General features: G+C 43.1%; 1 protein-coding gene across 4 annotated transcripts in view; it reads right to left on the minus strand.

The window, feature by feature from the left end:
* abcc4 (ATP binding cassette subfamily C member 4 (PEL blood group)) overlaps positions 1 to 19709 on the minus strand; it is a 566891-nt gene that overhangs the window by 164931 nt on the left and 382251 nt on the right. For all 4 annotated transcript variants that reach the window (XM_068034379.1, XM_068034378.1, XM_068034377.1 and 1 more), the window contains exons 22-23: positions 19128 to 19247; positions 9025 to 9135 (exon numbers count right to left, since the gene is read on the minus strand). In XM_068034379.1, coding sequence (XP_067890480.1) covers positions 9025 to 9135; positions 19128 to 19247 — 231 coding nt within the window. The remainder of the gene's footprint in view (positions 1 to 9024; positions 9136 to 19127; positions 19248 to 19709) is intronic.

The following is a 19709-nucleotide window of genomic DNA, read 5'->3' on the forward strand; positions in this document are numbered from 1 at the left end:
GAGTTCATCTGCCTTACCTGTAAGGCTTCTTGCATTAAAGTAAATGCAGTTTAGCCTACCTGACCTTCCACGCTCCCTGTCCTGCCCCTGCCCATCCTGCCTAATGGACTTGCTTGCTTTAACTGGCTGGAGAATTGCTGTAGGAGGGAGGGCATCAGATTTCTGAGGCAGAGGGACTGGCTCTGGGGCAGGTGGGACCTGTACTAAATGGATGGGCTACACCTTATCAGGACCGGAACTAATATCCCCGCAGGACGATTTGCTAGTGCTGTTGGGGAGGGTTTAAATGAGCTTGTCGGGAATGAAAGAAGAGGTGTAGCTCAAATTGGAAGGAAATAAAGCTGGTAACAGGAGGTAGAAAAGTAGCAAGTGTTATTAGAAGGCAGGCAAAACAAAGGTAAGCATCAACTAGACTTAGAATGCAGAATGTCAAGATGACAAAGTTAAGGGCACTCTACCTGAATGCACGTAGCATTCACAACAAGGTAGATGATTTAAAGGCACAAATAGAGGTAAATGGGTATGATCTAATTGCCATAACTGAAACATGGCTACAGGGTGACCAAGACTGGGAACTGAATATTCAAGGATATTCGACATTTCGGAAGGACAGGCAAAAAGGAAAAGTGGTGTTGCACTGATAATAAGGGATGGGATCAGTACATTAGTAAGGGAGGATTCTCAGATCGGAAGAACAAAATGTGGAATCTGTTTGGGTGGAGTGAAGAAACAGCAAGGGGCAGCAAGCATTGGTAGGAGCTGTTTACAGGCCACCAAACAGTAGTGGTAGTGTGGGGTATTAATCAGGAGATTAGAGAACCATGTAGCATGGGTAATACGGTAATCATGGGTGACTTCAATCTGCATATAGACTGGGTAAACCTAATGAGCACTAATGCTGTGGAGGATGAGTTTCTGGAGTGTGTTAGGAATGGTTTTCTGGAGCAGTATGTTGAGGAACTGACTAGAGAACAGGCTATTTTAGATCTAGTATTATGGAATGACAAAAGGGCTAATTAATAATCTTGTTGCAAAAGAACCTTTAGGCATGAGTGACCATAATATGATAGAATTTTACATTATGTTTGAAAGTGAAGTAGTCCAATCTGAAGTCAGGGTGTTGAATTTGAACAAAGGAAATTATGAAGGTATGAGGGGCAAATTCGCGGAGGTGGATTGGGAAAATACATTAAAAGGTACAATGGATAGTCATTGAAGAAATATTACATAGTTTACAGCAACTATACATTCCTTCAAAGCACAAAAACTGCAAAAGTAAAGGCAGTCAACCATGGATAACAAAGGAAGTTAAAGATTGTATAAGATTAAAAGAAAAGGCTTAGAAGTTTACCAGAAATAGTAGTAAACCTGAGGATTGGAAAAAGTTTAGAATACAGCAAAGGAGAACCAAGAAAGTGATAAAGGAAGAATAGAATATGAATGTAAGCTGGCAAAAAATTATAAAAGCAGACTGTAAAAGCTTCTCCATGTAGGTAGATTTAGAAATACAGCACTGAAACAGGCCCTTCGGCCCACCGAGTCTGTGCCGACCATTAACCACCCATTTATACTAATCCTGCACTAATCCCATATTCCTACCACATCCCCACCTGTCCCTATATTTCCCTACCACCTACTTATACTAGGGGCAATTTATAATGGCCAATTTCCCTATCAACCTGCAAGTCTTTGGCATGTGGGAGGAAACTGGAGCACCTGGAGGAAACCCACGCAGACACAGGGAGAACTTGCAAACTCCACACAGGCAGTACCCAGAATTGAACCCGGGTCACTGGAGCTGTGAGGCTGCGGTGCTAACCACTGCACCACTGTGCTGCCCTAAAAAGGAAACAGGAAAAGGTAAAAAGGAAACATTTGGCTAAGATAAATGTGGGTCCATTACAGGCAGAGTCAGGAGAATTTATAATGAGGAATAGAGAAATGGCAGAAAAGCTAAATGATTACTTTGTGTCTGTCTTCACTGAGGAGGATACAAGAAATCTCCCAGAATTAGAGATCCAAGGGATTAGGGAGGATGAGGAATTGAAGGAAATTAGTATTATTAAGAAGGTTGTATTGGAGAAATTATTGGGGCTGGAGGTTGATAAGTCCCCAGGACCTGATATTCTACATCTCGGAGTGTTGAGAGTGGTAGCTATGGAGATAGTGGATGCATTGATGATCATCTTCCAAATTTCTCCAGATTCTGGAGCATTTCCTGCAAATTGGAAGGTTGCAAATGGCACCCCACTATTCAGAACGGAGGGAGAGAGAAAACAGGGAATTACAGACCTGTTAGCCTTACATCAGACATTGGGAAATTGCTAGAATCTATTCTAAAGGATGTGCTAAATGGACACTTGGATAATAATGATCTGATTGGGCATAGTCAACATGGATTTATGAATGGGAAATCATGCTTGACAAACCTGTTGAAGTTTTTTGAGGATGTTACTAACAGAATTGATAAAGGGGAGTCAGTGGACTTGGTATACTTGGATTTTCAGAAGGCTTTTGATAAAGTCCCCCACAGGAGATTGGTTAGCAAAATTAAAGCACATGGGATAGGAGGTAATATACTGGCATGGATTAAGGATTGGTTAACAGGCAGAAAGCAAACAGTAGGAATAAACGGGTCATTCTCGCGTTGGCAGGGAGTGACTCGTGGGGTACCGTATGGATCAGTGCTTGGGGCCCAGCTGTTCACAATATTTATCAATGATCTGGATGTGGGGACCAAATGTAGTCTTTCCAAGTTTGCGGATGACATAAAACTAGGTGGGAATGTGTGTTGTGAGGAAGATGCAAAGTGGATTTGGAAAGACTTGGTGAGTGGGCAAGGACATGGCAGATGGAATATAATGTGGAAAAAAGTGAGGTTATCCACGTTGGTAGGTGGAATAGATATGCAGAATATTTCTTAAAAGGTAAGAGATTAGAAAGTGTAGATTTATAAATGTCCTCGTCAATAAATCACTGAAAGCTAACATGCAGGTGCAGTAAGCAATTAGGAAGGTGAATGGTATGTTCGCTTTTATCGCAAGAGGATTTGAGTACAGGAGTAGTAAAGTCTTGCTTCAATTGTATAGAACCTTGGTTAGACTGCACCTGGAGTATTGTGTGCAGTTTTGGTCCACTTACCTTAGGAAGGATATTATTGTCATAGAGGGAGTGCAATGAAGATTCACCAGACTTGTTCCTGGGATGGCAGGACTGTCCTCGGAAGAGAGATTGGGAAAACTGGGCCCGTATTCGCATGAGTTTCGAAGAATGAGAGGTGATCTCATTGAAACCTACAAAATACTTAAAGGGATAGACAGGGTAGATGCAGCTAAGATGTTTCCCCTGGTTGGGGAGTCTAGTTGGGGACACAATTTCAAAATAAGGGGGAAGCCACTTAAGAAAGAGATGAAGAGAAATTTGTTTACACAGAGGGTTGTGAATCTTTGGAATTCTCTACCTCAGAGGGCTGTGGAAGCTCAGTCATTGAGTATGTTTAAAGCAGAGATTGACAGATTTCTAAATACAAATGACTAAAAGGGGATATGGGGATAGAGTGGGGGAAAAGGCCTTGAAGTGGATGATCAACTATGATCATATTGAATGGCGGGGCAGGCTCGATGGGCTGAATGGCCTACTCCTGCTCCGATGTTCCTAATCAGCTCTAACAGAAGCTGAGAGAAAAGTACTTCCAGAAGGCTATTATATTGAAAATGGTATTCTAATGAGGAAGTGGAGACCGCCTCACAGACCTGCGGACAAAGACTGGACGGTTGTTTGTCAGATAGTGGTATCCAAAGTATCGCTGCAAACTATCAAGGTTAGCGCATGAGATTCCTATAGCGGGACATGTGGGGATCCGAAAGACCAAAGCACATATAAGTCAACATTTTTACTGGCTAGGTCTTTCCAAGCATGTGGTGCAGTTTTGTAAAACGTGCCATTCGTGCCAGACTGTGGGAAAACCGCAACCTGCCATAAAACCGGCACCTCTAATTCCCAATCCAGTTATTGAGGAACTATTTTGTAGGATGTTGGTAGACTGTGCGGGACCTTTACCGATAACAAAAGCAGGACACCAATATATACTCACTATCATGGATATGGCTACTCAGTTCCCAGAGGCCATTTCCTTGAGAACAGTTCCTGCTCGGGTAGTGGTAGAGAAGTTAACCCAGTTCTTCACTAGATATGGATTACTGATTGAGGTCCAGTCGAATCAAGGTTCCAATGCTATTGTCTAAAATTTTTCAGGAAGTTATGGATAACTTGGGTATAACACAGTTAAAGTCTTCAGCATACCACCCACAGACACAGGGAGCATTAGAAAGGTACCATCAGACCCTCAAAACAATGATTAGGGTGTACTGTCATGAATATCCCCATGATTGGGATAAAGGGCTAGAAATTCTTTTGTTTGCTACTAGGGATTCACCGACTGAGTCAACAGGTTTTAGTCCTTTTGAATTAGTTTCAAGAGGTCCTCTAAAACTAATTAAAGAAAGAGTTTTGGAACAGAGGGATGAATCTTCTGTACTAAATTATGTATCTGTGTTCCCAGAACGGCTCAAGAAAGTCTGCAAAATGGCTCAAGAACACCTTAAACCTCCCAAACAACTATGAAAAAATGGGTAGACATGCATGCTAAGACCTCAACTAAGGGATGAGGTGTTAGTACTGATGCCTTTACAGGGTGAACTGCTGAAAGCACGGTTCAGTGATCCATATAAAGTGGTCAAGAGAATTGGTAAAGTAAGTTATTTGATGGACATCCCAGATCGCCGGAAAAAGAATCGGCTGTGTCATATCAATATATTGAAACAATATTATCACCGGGAGGAGGATAAGCAAGCACAGGTATGTCAGGTAGTAGGGACAGTGAAGGATGAAAGGGATAGTGAGGATGAGGCAGAAGGAGGTCCAGACAATTCTCAAATTGAACCTCCTACTATCCAGTTAGCTAATACTGAATTGCTAAGGAGATTGGACACTATGCTTTGATTTTAGATGCAAACTAAAGAGAAGACCTAACAAGATAAAAGCAAAATACTGCAGATGCTGGAAATCTGAAATAAAAACAAGAAATGCTGGAACCACTCAGCAGGTCTGGCAGCATCTGTGAAAAGAGAAGCAGAGTTAACGTTTTGGGTCAGTGACCCTTCTTCGGAACTGACAAATATTAGAAAAGTCACAGGTTATAAGCAAGTGAGGTGGGGGTGGGGCAAGAGATAACAAAGGAGGTCTAGATTGGACCAGGCCACATAGCTGACCAAAAGGTCACGGAGCAAAGGCAAACAATATGTTAATGGTGTGTTGAAAGACAAAGCATTAGTACAGATTAGGTGTTAATACACTGAATATTGTGCAAGTGCAAACCTGAAAAAAAAAACAGTGGGTAAGCAAACTGAACAAACTAAGATGAAATGAAATAAATGCAAAAAAAGATTGTAAAAAATGTAAAAAAGAATGTAAAAGCAAGGAAGAAAAAATAACTAAAAATGAAAGTAAAATGGGGGGCTGTCACTTTTCTAATATTTGTCAGTTCCGAAGAAGGGTCACTGACCCAAAACGTTAACTCTGCTTCTCTTTTCACAGATGCTGCCAGACTTGCTGAGTGGTTCCAGCATTTCTTGTTTTTATTTCAGAAGACATAACAAGGCTACTCACAGCATTTAAAAGAGTTAGGATGTACAACCTTAGCCACACATGATGTGGATATAGGGGAATCAGTTCATATAAAACAACATCCTTACCGCTTAAGTCCAGAGAAACAAGTCCAGGTAAAAGCAGAAATCCAATACATGTTGGAGAACCACCTAATAGAACCCAGTCAAAGCAGCTGGAGTTCACCAGTAGTATTAGTGCCTAAACCTGACAGTTCAACCAGGCTCTGTATAGACTACAGAAAAGTTAATGAGGTAACAAAGGCAGACTTCTACCCAATTCTTCGCCTGAAACAACTGGTAGGGAGTTCTGTTTGGAAGGTTGCAGTCGGCTGATTTGGTGATAGTCTTTGTCGGAAAATTTAAAAATCAGAATGTCAGACTACTCCGATGGAGCTTACTCTTTCAACCTTATCACTTAAAGATTTTCCACATTGAGGGTAAAAATAATGTTTTGCAGATGCTTTATTGAACTTTGTTTAAGTTATTTAAAATGATAAGCGGGTACAGAGCAGACTTTTATTGACTACAAGAAGAGAGTGAATGAGTGAGTGCGAAAATGTGCTTTCTATTCTCCCCACACTTTGTAATGAAACACATTTAAAAATGGCGTTTCATTTCTCCAAGGGTGGAGGTGTTATGAAAGTGATTTTTTTTGTTAAAACTATTTTTGAAGCAATTTATAGTTAAACTGAATAAATGTTTTTAATCAAGAGGGCACTGAAAGAACTAATTTGGCAACAGTGTTGCTGGTTGTCACATGACTCAGTTTGGAGATAGGCAGAAACCCTAGTAACAGGGGCAGAGAAGTGACAAATGCTCCTTTGACTGGACAAGCCCAGTAGCAACACAGCACATCTGCGAGGTCACAAAACTTACAAGCTTTCTAGTTGTAAGTCAGTCGGTGTGGTTTTACCTTCTGGAGTGAGATAAAATTAAGTCTGCTGTTGACATCAGTGTGAGTGTGCTTTACCTTCCGGAGTGGGATAAAGTCAAGCCTGTTGCAGAAGAAGGAGAGAATTCCAAGGAAGAACAGAAGACTACAACCCATCGCATTTTCCAGAAATTCCATAAAAGACTCTGAAGTTCACTGTGTCGATTCATCTCATCCCCTGTCTGTGAGGAGGGTCTGCTAGAGTTGCTTCTCGGCGCTGCCTGAAGAGAACTGTTCTCGGGGTGATCTCCTGTCTGTGTATGCTCAGAGGTTGGACTGTGTGCCAGTTTTAGTGCCGCCTGTCTCATCTGTTGTTTTCTTCAGGGGTGGGCAAGTGATCTGCCCGGGTATTTTTTTTGTCTATAACAGAGCTCTGATCCAAAAATCCCTTTTTTTTTTGGTTAACTGATGTGTGTGTCTGTGAGTGTGAGATGCTAAGTAAAAAGGGGACTTTTAAAATTCGATCTATGTATTTATGTTTTACTTCATTCCTAATTAAGACTTAGAATCGTAGAATCATAGAAAGTTTACGGCACAGAAAGAGGCCACTTGGCCCATCATGTCTGTGCTGGCTGAATAACGATCCACCCAATCTAATCCAACCTTCCAGCATTTGGTCCTGCAGATTACGGCTCTTGAGGTGCATATCCAGACTCCTTTTGAATGAGTTAAGGGTTTCTCCCTCAACTACCCTTTCAGGAAGTGGGTTCCAGATCCCCACCACCCTCTGGATGAAAAAATGTTTCTTCATCTCTCCTCTAATCTTTCTACCAATCACTTTAAATCTAAGTCACTAACCTCTCTGCTAAGATAAATAGGCCCTTCACCTCCACTCTAACCAGGTCCCTCAAAATTTTGCACATTTCAATCAGATCTCCCCTCAGTCTTCTCTGCTACAAGGAGAACAACCCCAGCCTTTCCAATCTTTCCTCATTTTGCCAGACCCGGCAACATCCTCGTAAATCTCCTCTGTACCCTCTCTTGTGCAATTACATCCTTTCTGTAATGAGCTGACCTGAACTGCACACAGTACTCAAGTTGTGGCCTAACCAATGATTTATACAGCATAGCCTCCCTACTCTTACATTCAATACCTCGGCTAATAAAGGAAAGGATTCCATGTGCCTTCTTAACCACCTTATAGCCTGCCCTGCTACCTTCAGGGATCTGTGGACATTCACTCCAAGGTCCTTCACTTCTTCGACATTTCTCTGTATGATTGCCTGTATTAGTAAGTGGGAAAACTTTAAATAATGTGTTGTGGCCTCACAGAATCATTACAGTGCAGAAGTAGGCTATTCGGCCCATCGTGCCCGCACAGTTTATGGAGAGTAGAAGATGGGAGGCTGGCCAGGAGTGTATTGGAATAGTCAAGTCTAGAGAATAAATGCTACCTATACGAGCTCTGCATGCAAGAGGTGCTGCCCATACCATTTAATTATACTATCACCATCCCCTCCCCCCCCCCCCACCACCTTCAATTCCATTTGCTTAGTTTTTTAAAGTTTGCACATTTGGGCACACGCTTGCTTTGTACGCATGCAATACCAATATGCAAATTAAAATTAAAATAAACTCAAAGAAAACACACTGCCCGAATTTTACAGTGGGCGGACAGGAGCCGGACTCTGACGTAAATGTCGGTGACGAACCTGCTTCCGCCCAGCCTGGGGATCCGTCCCGTATTTTACAGATCCCCAGGCTTTAATTGGCCCGAGGCGGGACTTCCATCCACTTGAGGGAGGAGGTCCCGCTTCAGTGAGCTGCCAGCCAATCAGTGGGCCGGCAGCTCTTAGTCTCAGCAGCACTACCAGGAGCAGTGGCCACTGCTGGTACTGCAGCCCAGCCAACGCCATGGACCCGAGAGAGTGGGTAAGTTTGGGTTGTCTCAACAGGGGGAGCAGTCGTGCCCTGGTGAGGCTAGGGTGGCCGTTTAAGGGGAGGGGGGCGTCTTGGATCCCAGGGGTCGGTTGGGAGGCGGGGGTGTCCCTCAATCGTGTTCTGCACTCTGGACCTTGGCCCCCTCACCATGGTTTCTCAAAACAGAAAATAACCTAAGTGCTCTATGTAAATGAACATAACATAATGCCTGGCCCAAACTGTCAGTACCATAGCATGAAGTCATGATCTTGTTCAAAGCTTGTAGGTTAATAGCACTGAAATTCCCAGTTAGTGGTCATATCAACCAGAAGAACACATGAGCACTCCACATATTTCGATATTCAACTTACCTGCTACTCCTCCTTAAGTAATGCACAACAAATGTAGGACAAAAAAGGAATAAAGAACAAATTTTAACAAAAGAAATCTAGTTTAACAGTCAGTTTTCCAGTAGAATTTTAACTAAATAGCTAAACTATACATTTATAATTATATCCATAAATTACAATACCAATTACACTGTAAAGAGCTGAAATTCCTACTTACGGTTTGCAATTAAAATAGAACCAAAAGCAACAGTGCTAACGAAAACTGCACAAAGTGCATCTAATCGAACAGCAAGCCACCGTGAAGTGGACAGAAAAAGAAACCATGTCTCTGCAGAAAAAAAGGAAATAAAGCTAAAGACAATCACAGTGAAATACACTTTACTACGTTGTCAAAACAATTCAGAACACAGCTTTAAGCACAAGATATAAATCTGGGCTGGGGCTAATTAAGATAATTGAAATCAAAGCTGTAAACATTTTCATCTATGTTATTGAAGTTTTGACTCTGTAAAATGAAACCAATGCTCTTGCTGGCTTTATATTTGGCATCATCAGTTACATGCTTAGCACTACCACCCAGTCATTACACTTGCAGCACCAACAATGGTGTCTAATAAGGAAGGAGAAGCAGCACATACGTCTTCAGTTGAGGTGCACAGCAGCCTGCAAGAAGAAGGATGCATATTCCCACTAAGATAACTGCTGGCACTCTTAGTCACACTGTTTACCAAACCCTCCATCAGCAAATTTCTGAAACTGACAGCCGAGCATGGCTCGAGATTTCTTGTTACTACTTGATCGGTCCAAATTTCAAACAAGCAAATTCCCTACTCACCATGTGGTGAGCAATGTGGTGCAAGATTCGCTAGTTTACACAATGAAATGCACAGCTTCTGCATCAACGATGTTTCCAAAAGGTTTTTCCACAGTATAGTGTGTGGCTGCTACAAACTAAGATCAAATATACCATCTGTGGAGAGAGAAACAGAGTTAACATTTCAGGTCGATGACCTTTCATCAGAACAAAGTTTTATGCACAAAATATAAATCAGTTCTGATGAAAGGTCGTCGACTTGAAATATTAACTCTGTCCCTCTCTCTCCACAGATGCTGCCAGATCAGCTTAGTATTTCCAGCACTTTCTGTTTTTATTTCAGATTTCCAGGATCTGCAGTATTTTATTTTTATTAACCAAATATACCACATTCCCCTTAATTTTCACAGTCAGTCTATGACATCACCTGGCATTGCATTTGCTGGTAAATACTTTATGTTTCTAATAGGTTCAACATTTACTGGGGTGAGGAAGAAGAAATCTTAAATCTGATGTCAAACAGGTACATAATTGAAAAGATTTTGATGAACACGAACACTGAACACTAAAGCACAGCTGTATCAATAGCTGAAGGCAAATGTGTTTCACCACAAACAATCTCAATTTTAGTTTATATATGATGAGTGAAGCTGGCAACCAGACAATAATTTCTTAATGCAAGCAAGTTTTGCCAGTAAATTAATTACCCACACACATAAATGTGGGCAACTTGACAGTTCTCCACTGTAGCTATGCAACTGGAAAGTTGAAGGGCTTTCTGAGCACAGTTTTTTATCAATACAAGTTGAGACTAGTGATGGCAGCAATTACATTCTTGAAACGTAACCATCTGAACTATACAAAGAAAAACAGAAATGAGACCACAAAAGGTAACATTTCTATGACAGCAGCACTTCCATTCATAGGTGGGTAATCACCCAAACCCAACATCAGCAATTTGAGATCCATAAATGCTTTTTTTCCCCACTTTTTATTCCAATTTATTTATCAGAGCCAACACAAACAATGTACGTTTCTCTATTTTCTCAATTTATGTTTACATTGTTCAACAGTAAAAAAAAACTTTAGTTCTAAGTGAACATCAATGTAATTGTTTACACAAACATTAATTTACACACAGACACACACATGTATTCACATAAACACACAGACCATCAAACAAAAGTTTGAAATACCTGTCGGTAAAAATACATTTTGTTAAGCAATCACTGCACATGAAATGATTAAGACTTGCTTCTCGGAAGTAAAGAGTTGAACCAAACCAATTAAATCCGCTAGGTTACAAATCATGAACTTGAGAAGCCAAGACTTGAACACCGCAACCAAAAATAGATCAGAGGATAGAGTTTCAGCTTTGGATGCGAGCAGCAATCTGGGCGCAAATTGCACTTGAAATTGCACTAGTTTCCCAAAGAGAAGTTAGGGTTCCAGTTTCCACACAAATCATTTGCATAATCACAAATCCTCGATGAACCAACAAAATCGGGTAGTGTTTCAGACATAATTATTTGTTTTTTACTCCTTGCATTAAAAATAATGCATTTTGGAGTGGCAACTTCTATTATTAATACAGCTAAAATTATGTTTATCACAAGAAATAAGCATTTTTAATGAGTATCGAGTTCACCACCTGTGAGTAACCTGATTTTAAATAACTGAAAATGACTTTATAAACTAGATAGACCCATTGACTACTTTCGTAGAGTCACAGAATGGCTACAGCACAGAAGGAGGCCATTCGGCCTGTCATGTCTGTGCCAGCTCTCTGCAACAGCAACTCATCTAGTCCTCCCTTTTCCCCATAGCCCTGCAAATTTTTCTCTTCAGATTATTATTCAATGCTCTTTTGAAGGCCTCGAATGAATCTGCCTCCACCACTCTCTCAGACAGTGCAATCTAGATCCTAACCACTTGTGCATAAAAAAGTTTTTTCTCATTTCGCCGTTGCTTGCCAATCACCTTAAATCGGTGTCCTCTTGTTCTGAATCCTTGTGCTAATGGGAATAGTTTCTCTCTATCTACTCTGCCCAGTCCCCCTCTTGATTTTGAACACCTCTATCAAATCTCCTCTTAATCTTCTCCAAGGAGAACAGCACCAGCTTCTTCAACCTATTGCAACTGAAGTTCCTCATCCCTGGAACCATTCTCGTGAATCTTTTCTGCACCCCCTCTTAATGCCTTAATATCTTTCTGAAATATAGTGTCCAGAACTGAACACAATATTCCAGTTGAGGCCAAACCAGTGTTTTATACAGGGTTATCATAACTTTCTTGTTTTTGTACTCTATGTCCCTATTTATAAAGCATGGGACCCCGTGTGTTTTATTAACTGCTCTCTTAACCTGCCCTGCAACCTTCAATAATTTGTGCACATATACCCCCAGGTCCCTCTGCTCCTGCACCCGCTTTAGAATTGTACCCTTTAATTTATAATGCCCTTCCCCATTCCTCTTACCAAAATAATCACTTCACACTTTTCTACATTAAATTTCACCTGCCACTTTCCGTCAATTCCACTAGCCTGTCTATGTCCTCTTGGACCATGGAGATGACCCAGACATCAGGGTGCTGACACCAGCTGAGGGGGAGGCGCCAGAAATTGTGACAGAGGAGGAAGGCAGGGTAATTGCAGATGGCAAGTCAGGATCCTCAAGGCATCAACTTCAGTCCTGCAGCCATATGTGCACACCGAAGGAAAGTGTGTGAAGTGATTTCAGCTGATGCTTAATGTGCCTCTGTTTGTGTCTCCACTGCAGGTGCCCACACTTGAGCCACAGAACACTGCGAGGTCCAAGTCTCCTTCTCTGGGGAGGAAGATGAAGCCAATGCCTCAGAGGGTGCACCGTCAACTGCCTCTTCTTCCACCTCTGACAGCACAGATACATCCACATGGTCCGTGGGGGGTGGTTTAATGTTAGAATCGGGGCATAATCTGGTGTGCATGATACAGACACGTCCCAGCAGCTGAGAGAGCATGTGCCAGCTGGGTCTCCTGACAACTGGAGGACTGGTGGGGACCAGGCCCCTGCTCAGCCTTAAACTCATGATGATCCTCTGCTTGTTGCTATGAGAAACCTACTGGATGTGCAGCAAAGACATGTGGAAAATTTGTCGTAGATACCGGAGGTCATGCATGGCTTTGCACGTGCCACAGAGGGGTCCATGCAGGCCATGACGTTTACCATGTCCCAGGCATATGAGAAAATGGTTTCTTTGGTCGACAGTTTGGCGAGCTCCATGGCGAGCCTGGTTGAGCACTGAAGTCATATCCACTCTGACCTGCACTCCATCGTTGTAGCCATGAACTCCACGCAGCAGAGTCTAAGCAAGAGGGGGACGAGGAACCTGGACCTCCCTAAGGATGCTCCTTCCCTTCAGGGAGACAGGCAGGTGCTATCATGCACCCAAATTGAGAATGAGCACGTGCCAGCTGCTCTGGAGCCTTCCTCTCAGGACATGCCAGGGTAAGCGGCGTCTCGTCCTCCACCCCAACATTGACCCCCTTACCTCCAGCAGGCAAGCTCATGGGAGATACTCAAGCACCAGTATTGCAGACCACCAGTAAGATGGAGCCATCAAGGCCCCGTTCCTCCAGAGGACACTCACTACCGTCATTCACAGCAACGGGGCAGTGCACTGCGCAGACTGCCTCCACCTCAGCTGCTAATGTCAGGGTCGCACCTAGACGTAGTGGTAGAAAACGGAAAAAGAAACAGTTTTGAGCACATAGGTGGCATGGGTGCTGTAAATATTGCGCAATTCTTCCATAAGTTTAAATGCATGTTTATTTACTTTAAAATTTGATCAACTCCCACAAATCATTTGCTTTGTTTCAGATGCAAAGGAAACTGTTTATTGGAGGCCTATGGCAGGAATGCATTAATGCTTGCAAAGCATTTCGGAAAGTGTCCAGTGTCCATTTATCATTGCTATTTCAGCCTTCAGTCTTCAATGATGGATGTTTGCCGTTTGAAGATGTTTCACTTCTCTCACCACCAACAAGCCTTACATTTGTGGTTCTGCAGTCACACCTTTACTTTCCTTACATTGGTGTGTTTTTGGTTCCATTGTAGCCCTGAGAAGATTTGATTTGCGAGTCACATCAAAGTGCTGCAACGCTGTAGCTTCCTATGTGTATGGGTTAATGCCTTGATGCAGGGCTATTTTTCCAATGGAGCCACAGGTTTCTTTTAATGAAGTTGATAGCATACAGGCTGTTAGGCACATCTTCACTGCACTTTCATGTGCTGTTGTCAGAAGAGTCCTTTTTGACTACAGCAATGAATAAGACCTCAGGCGTATGAAAACATATTTGCAGATTTTTTTTGTTCTCCCAACGTTCCTTTATGAAGTGGCTTAATGTTGGCCGAAATGTTCAAAATAAGATTCTCCCTGATGTCCCTTGCATGTCTCTCCATGGCCCATATATTTTTTTACAGCATCGTTGTCCTCCTCCTCACCCGCTTCATAGTCATCAGGATGGAAAAGAGCTCTCCTTAGTCACTCCCTTTGCTCTTCTTCCCATGTCTGTAGACAAACTGGATGTATGAGACCCAGGTCCCTGCAGCTTTTCAAATAATGGAAGCAGAGCATTCTAATTTAGCCCTGGGTTGCCAGTCAGCTGGACCACTGAGGCAATGAGCAGTTCACTCTTATGTGCCTTAAAATTGCAGCCAGGTGTCCCACCCACTATCATTTGTCTCCTCCCAATCTCCTTGCAATCCTTGAGTGGCCACGTGGTTTGCATTATTGTTGGAGAAAATAGTGCATTTATAATTTAAGGCAAGTCTCCTCACTTTCCAACCTCCTCCTGCAAAATTGCAGCCTGCACCCATCACCCTTGACCCACCCAATGTAACCTTAATCCTTCCCAGTTACCATTGAATCTCCCCCCATTACCTTGGATAGTGCCATCAATCTATTCATGCCATCCCTCCCCCCCTTCCTACTCCTGTTACCACTGACAAGCCGATTCTGACCCTTGATTCTCCTCAAATCCACCTTGATGTTATTGCCGAGACCCGTTCCCTCCCTATGATGTTGTAGAATACCCAAGGCTAAGCCTCGATCTTCCCCCCCTGCAGTATCCATTTCTCCCCATTAGCTGTGACTGTTCCCTCTGCCAGCCAGTGTCCTGAATTCGCCCCACAAGTCCCCGATGTTGACAGCACTCATCCCTCTCTTTAGGCCCCTCATGACCATCTGTTGACTCTAATGCTCAAACCACCATTAATCCACCACCCCTGCAGTTTCCCACATCCAGCTTCAGCAGCAATAACATCCACTACACACCCTGAAAGCTCCCCTCCTCCTCCATGCATCCGATCACCCCTCCCTGTCCTCCCGTCCTCCTTCCCCTGCTCCTCCATGCACGCAGTAACTCCACCCTGTCCTCCCCAAGTACCCTCTCCTGTTCCACCATGCACCCCACCCCCATGCCTTGGCTGCCATCCTGAGAAGAATCGCTCTTGGTGCTGCCAAGCCTGGAGCCAAACATGCATTCCAATGTTGCTGTTCCTAGTGCCAATGAGTTCAAGAAAGTAAAACACTGACCTCAGACACAACTGCACAAAATTTAAACATGCGTGAACTGGGCGGCACGGGAATACTGCTCGCCGCCAACTTAACCTTGTAGGTAGGACTTAATTTGAACAAAGTGTAGGGTAATGAGTATTTATGGTCTGGAAATGAATGCAATTTTGCAATCCACCACCATGCAGGGGGAACCCCAGACTGCTAAAACCATACCGCTGACTTAATTTTGGAAAAAAATCCCACCATCGGAAAGCCAAGAAAATAACTCACGCTTGACTAAATCACCCCACACGCCGCCAAAGCTGCTCTTGCAGGGCCCATAAAATTCCACCCAAAGTATTCATTTAACAAGTCTGCCACTTCCTTATTACTCATCTTTGGAATTCTCTATCCCTAAAGGCTGTGGAAGCTCAGTCATTGAGTATGTTTAAAAAAGAGATTGACAGATTTCTAAATGCCAATGACATAAAGGGATATGGGGATAGTATGGGAAAAAGGCATTGAAGTGGATGATCAGTCATGATCATATTGAATGGCGGAGCAGGCTTGTTGGATTGAATGGCCTACTCCTGCTCCTATGTTCCTATTATGATATATTTGTAAAAAAATTAATGTTAGGGTTGATAGGGCAGCAGTGGTTAGCACCGCAGCCTCACAGCTCCAGCGACCCGGGTTCAATTCAGGGTACTGCCTGTGTGGAGTTTGCAAGTTCTCCCTGTGACTGCGTGGGTTTTCGCCGGGTGCTCCGGTTTCCTCCCACAGCCAAAAGACTTGCAGGTTGATAGGTAAATTGGCCATTGTAAATTGCCCCTAGTATAGGTAGGTGGTAGGGGAATTGAAGGAAGGTGGGGATGTGGTAGGAATATGGGATTAATGTAGGATTAGTATAAATGGGTGGTTGATGGTCGGCACAGACTTGGTGGGCCGAAGGGCTTGTTTCAGTGCTGTATCTTTAAATAAATAAATATGCTTTGCAATTTTTTTTGTATATTTCCTTTTTACACCCCTTGTTACTTCCTTTGTATCCCTTTGTTGCTTTTCATAGTTTTCCTTGCCTTTTCTTTCAGCTCTATACTGTCTCTTACCTCATTTTATTGGAATGCACTGGTTTTGTATTATACCAAATACATTTCTGAATATTTCCCACTGTATATTTGTAGGTTAACATATTAACAGTTAAGTCCAATTTACTGTGGTCAATTTATTTCTCATTCCTTTAAAGTTTGCCTTACTTATTTTAGAGCTTTGCTTTGTGACTCTCCCTTCTCCCTCTCAAATCTAGTATCAATGGTATAGTGGTCACTATTTGCATAATGCTCCATTACTGTTAAAATGTGAACTAATTCTGGTTTGGCCTACTGTTCTCAAAAATGGTATGAAGTGCATTCTAGATTAGGAGTGTCTAAACTTTTTGTGTAGGTGGTGGGGGGGGGGGGGGGGGGGCACAATACAATTTGTGTCCGACACAGGGGGCCAGTGAGAAAATTTCAGGAAAAAAAAGCATTAAAAATGTCTCTTACTATTAATCAAAACAACAACTAATATGCATTTTTGTGAAGAAGCTTTAAATGGGAAGACAAATTTATTTATTTATTGATACAGCACTGCAACAGGCCCTTCGGCCCACCGAGTCTGTGCCGACCAACAACCACCCATTTATACTACCCCTGCAGTAATCCCATATTCCCTACCACCTACCTACACTAGGGGCAATTTACAATGGCCAATTTACCTATCAGCCTGCAAATCTTTGGCTGTGGGAGGAAACCGGAGCACCCGGCGAAAACCCACGCGGTCACAGGGAGAACTTGCAAACTCCGCACAGGCAGTACCTAGAATCGAACCCGGGACCCTGGAGCTGTGAGGTTGCGGTGCTAACCACTGCGCCGCCCCTATTTATTGACTTACTTTCTCATCACTATGTTGGACAATGATTTAGAGAGATACCTGGCATTGTTTTTGCTTGCATTAGTAATCAATCTCTGCCCGCACACTTGATGCAGCGATGCAGAGTATTCTGGATAGATGTCCATCTGTCAGGAGTGATCTTGATTTCTTTCTCTCTCCTCTCTCTCCGTTTCTCTGTGTCTCTCTCTTTCTCTCTCTCTGTCTCTCCCCCTCTCTGGGTTTCCCTCTCTCTCCCCTTTCCAACTCTGTGACCCTCCCACTCCCTCTCTGTGTTAGCCTCCCCCTGTCTCTCCCACTCCCTGCTCATCATTTGCTGCTCATGGTTTTCCGTTCCCTGTCCCCCACTCATGGTTCACCATTTACTGCCCTCTGCCCCCCACTCATGGTTCGCTGTGCCCTATTCCCCGCTCATGGTTTGCTGCTCCCCGCACCCCACCCCCCCCAGCTCATTGTTCGCTGCTCCCTTCCCCCTGCTTATGGTTCACTGATCTCCGCACCCCCTCATTGTTCGCTGCTCCCTGCCCCACTGCTCATGGTTTGCTGCAAATGGTTCACGGCTTCTCGCTCCCATTCAGTCCACTCCTTGATCCACGGGAAAACAGCAAGGGCAGCCGATCCCAACAAGCCTGCGCTGCGAACCACCGATCAGTGCTCACCCCACCCAGGCAGCCTGCTGTCCTTCACAGACAGTGACCAGACAGGCACACACCATCCCTCAGACGCAAGTGCCGTCTACCCCTCCGCCTGACGTATATATACAGGACAGCCACAGGCAGCCCACTATCAGTCACAGAGGAATGGCGGGCTGGATGGCAAGGTTCAGCTGGCCGGATTCTGGCCCGTATGTTTGACAACTCTGTTCTAGATATTCATTGTCTTTATTACATCAGCCATTCTGCTACTCTCTGTCCATGAAAATTATCATCCCACCCCATTAAAATCAGTTTCTGTTATATGCTTCCCTGACCTCCATATTTATACATACTACCATACATACTCCATCACTGTGGTCGGGTGGTTGTACACAACTCCTTGCATGCTTTGCTGTTCCTTAACTCTACCAGTCTTTCCATTGCCCTATCAGCCTTATAGGAATCTCTTCTTTCAATATGATAATTATCAACAACAATATTGATACTCCTGCTCCTTTCTCAATTTCCATGTCCTTTCTATATGTGCTGTACCCTGGAATATTCAGCTCTCAATCGTGCTTTGCAGCAATCACACAGACTCTATTACACTTATAGCACCAACAATGCTGTCTAATAAAGGAGCAAAGGGAGCAATTATATTCCCAAACAAGGCACACAGTGGATTGCTGTAAGAAGAATGAAGCATGTTGCAGCAAGGTCACTACAATGGCTACTACCTCATACCCTTTAAGCCGAATTTGTGCTTCTATCTCTTATTTCTTAAGCTATGTGCATTTGGCTCTTACTTGCAACCTTTTGTCACTCAGCTGCGATTTGATTGAAATATCTTGGATAACTTTAAAACTAAATCCACATATAAATCATTGAAGTACAACAAAGTTTGACGACAAATGCTCTCCAGAATTAAATACACCTTTGCTGCTTCGGATACATAAGTGGTAACTGCACATTTGAAGTACCCATGGTCAGTGACCTTTTTCCTTTACCCCGTTGTAGAATGTAGCTTCTACAGATCCTGCGCACATCTGGCACCTTGCCTTTCTGGCTATTGTGCATGAGTCCTAAAGGTCACCGCTGGTCACTTATTCTATCACGGTGGGCATCGCATCACAGCGTAGCCCAAACTTGCCTTAACCCAATGTCTACACACTTGAGCTTGCAGCAGGGGTCACTGGGTACTGAACAAGGGGAGGAAACAACGGGATAAACTTGAGCCAATGAGGAACTTCATTCTTATAATCATCACTGAACTTCTTTTCATGTTTTACAGTGCAATATTTCTGTTGAAATAGCTCTGAAATTTTCTTTTCTCGCCTTTTAAAGGATTTTCAAGACAGCATGTAAATTGAGGAGTTGGCAAAACAATAAAAATCACATGAAGCATTTCACCTGAATGGAGATCTTGATGTTCATCAAATTTTGCTTGAAACTGTTGCTCTGTTTTTGTGGCACGAATCGTCCAAATTCCTTGAAGGGATGAAGACAGATGGGAGAAAACTGGGCTTCGAGCTGAATTACAAAATCAACATATATTTCAATAACGTTCTGTATTAGTTTTAAATATCTTTATATTAATTAAAAAAGCATTAGCCTAGTGTCTTTAGTAGTTAATAGCATATTCCTTACATATATTTTAAAATCATTGGGTGTGTACTTCCTGTTGTCATGATTTTTCATCACATCTTTGTGTCAACGTTTACTTGTTATAGCACTGGTTGACATTCATTTTTGCCTTTGATTTGGCAGGGAGGGAGTGAGGGTTGTAGGAGGTGGGAGGTTTGGTGAGGGCCGGTACTCTGGCAGGAGACAGAGTTCTGGCATGGGGCAGAGCTCTGGCAGGGAAACACTTGCACTCACTCATTCTTGTTCATCATAGCCCCAACTCAATTTCTGTGTTGGAACTCAGTAAGCGGCAGCTGACTCTCAACCAGATTACTATCATCAAGAAGGTGTTCTCTAGTGCCAGCTAGG

Source organism: Heterodontus francisci, chromosome 6 (genome assembly GCF_036365525.1).
Source record: "Heterodontus francisci isolate sHetFra1 chromosome 6, sHetFra1.hap1, whole genome shotgun sequence".
NCBI lineage: Eukaryota > Metazoa > Chordata > Chondrichthyes > Heterodontiformes > Heterodontidae > Heterodontus > Heterodontus francisci.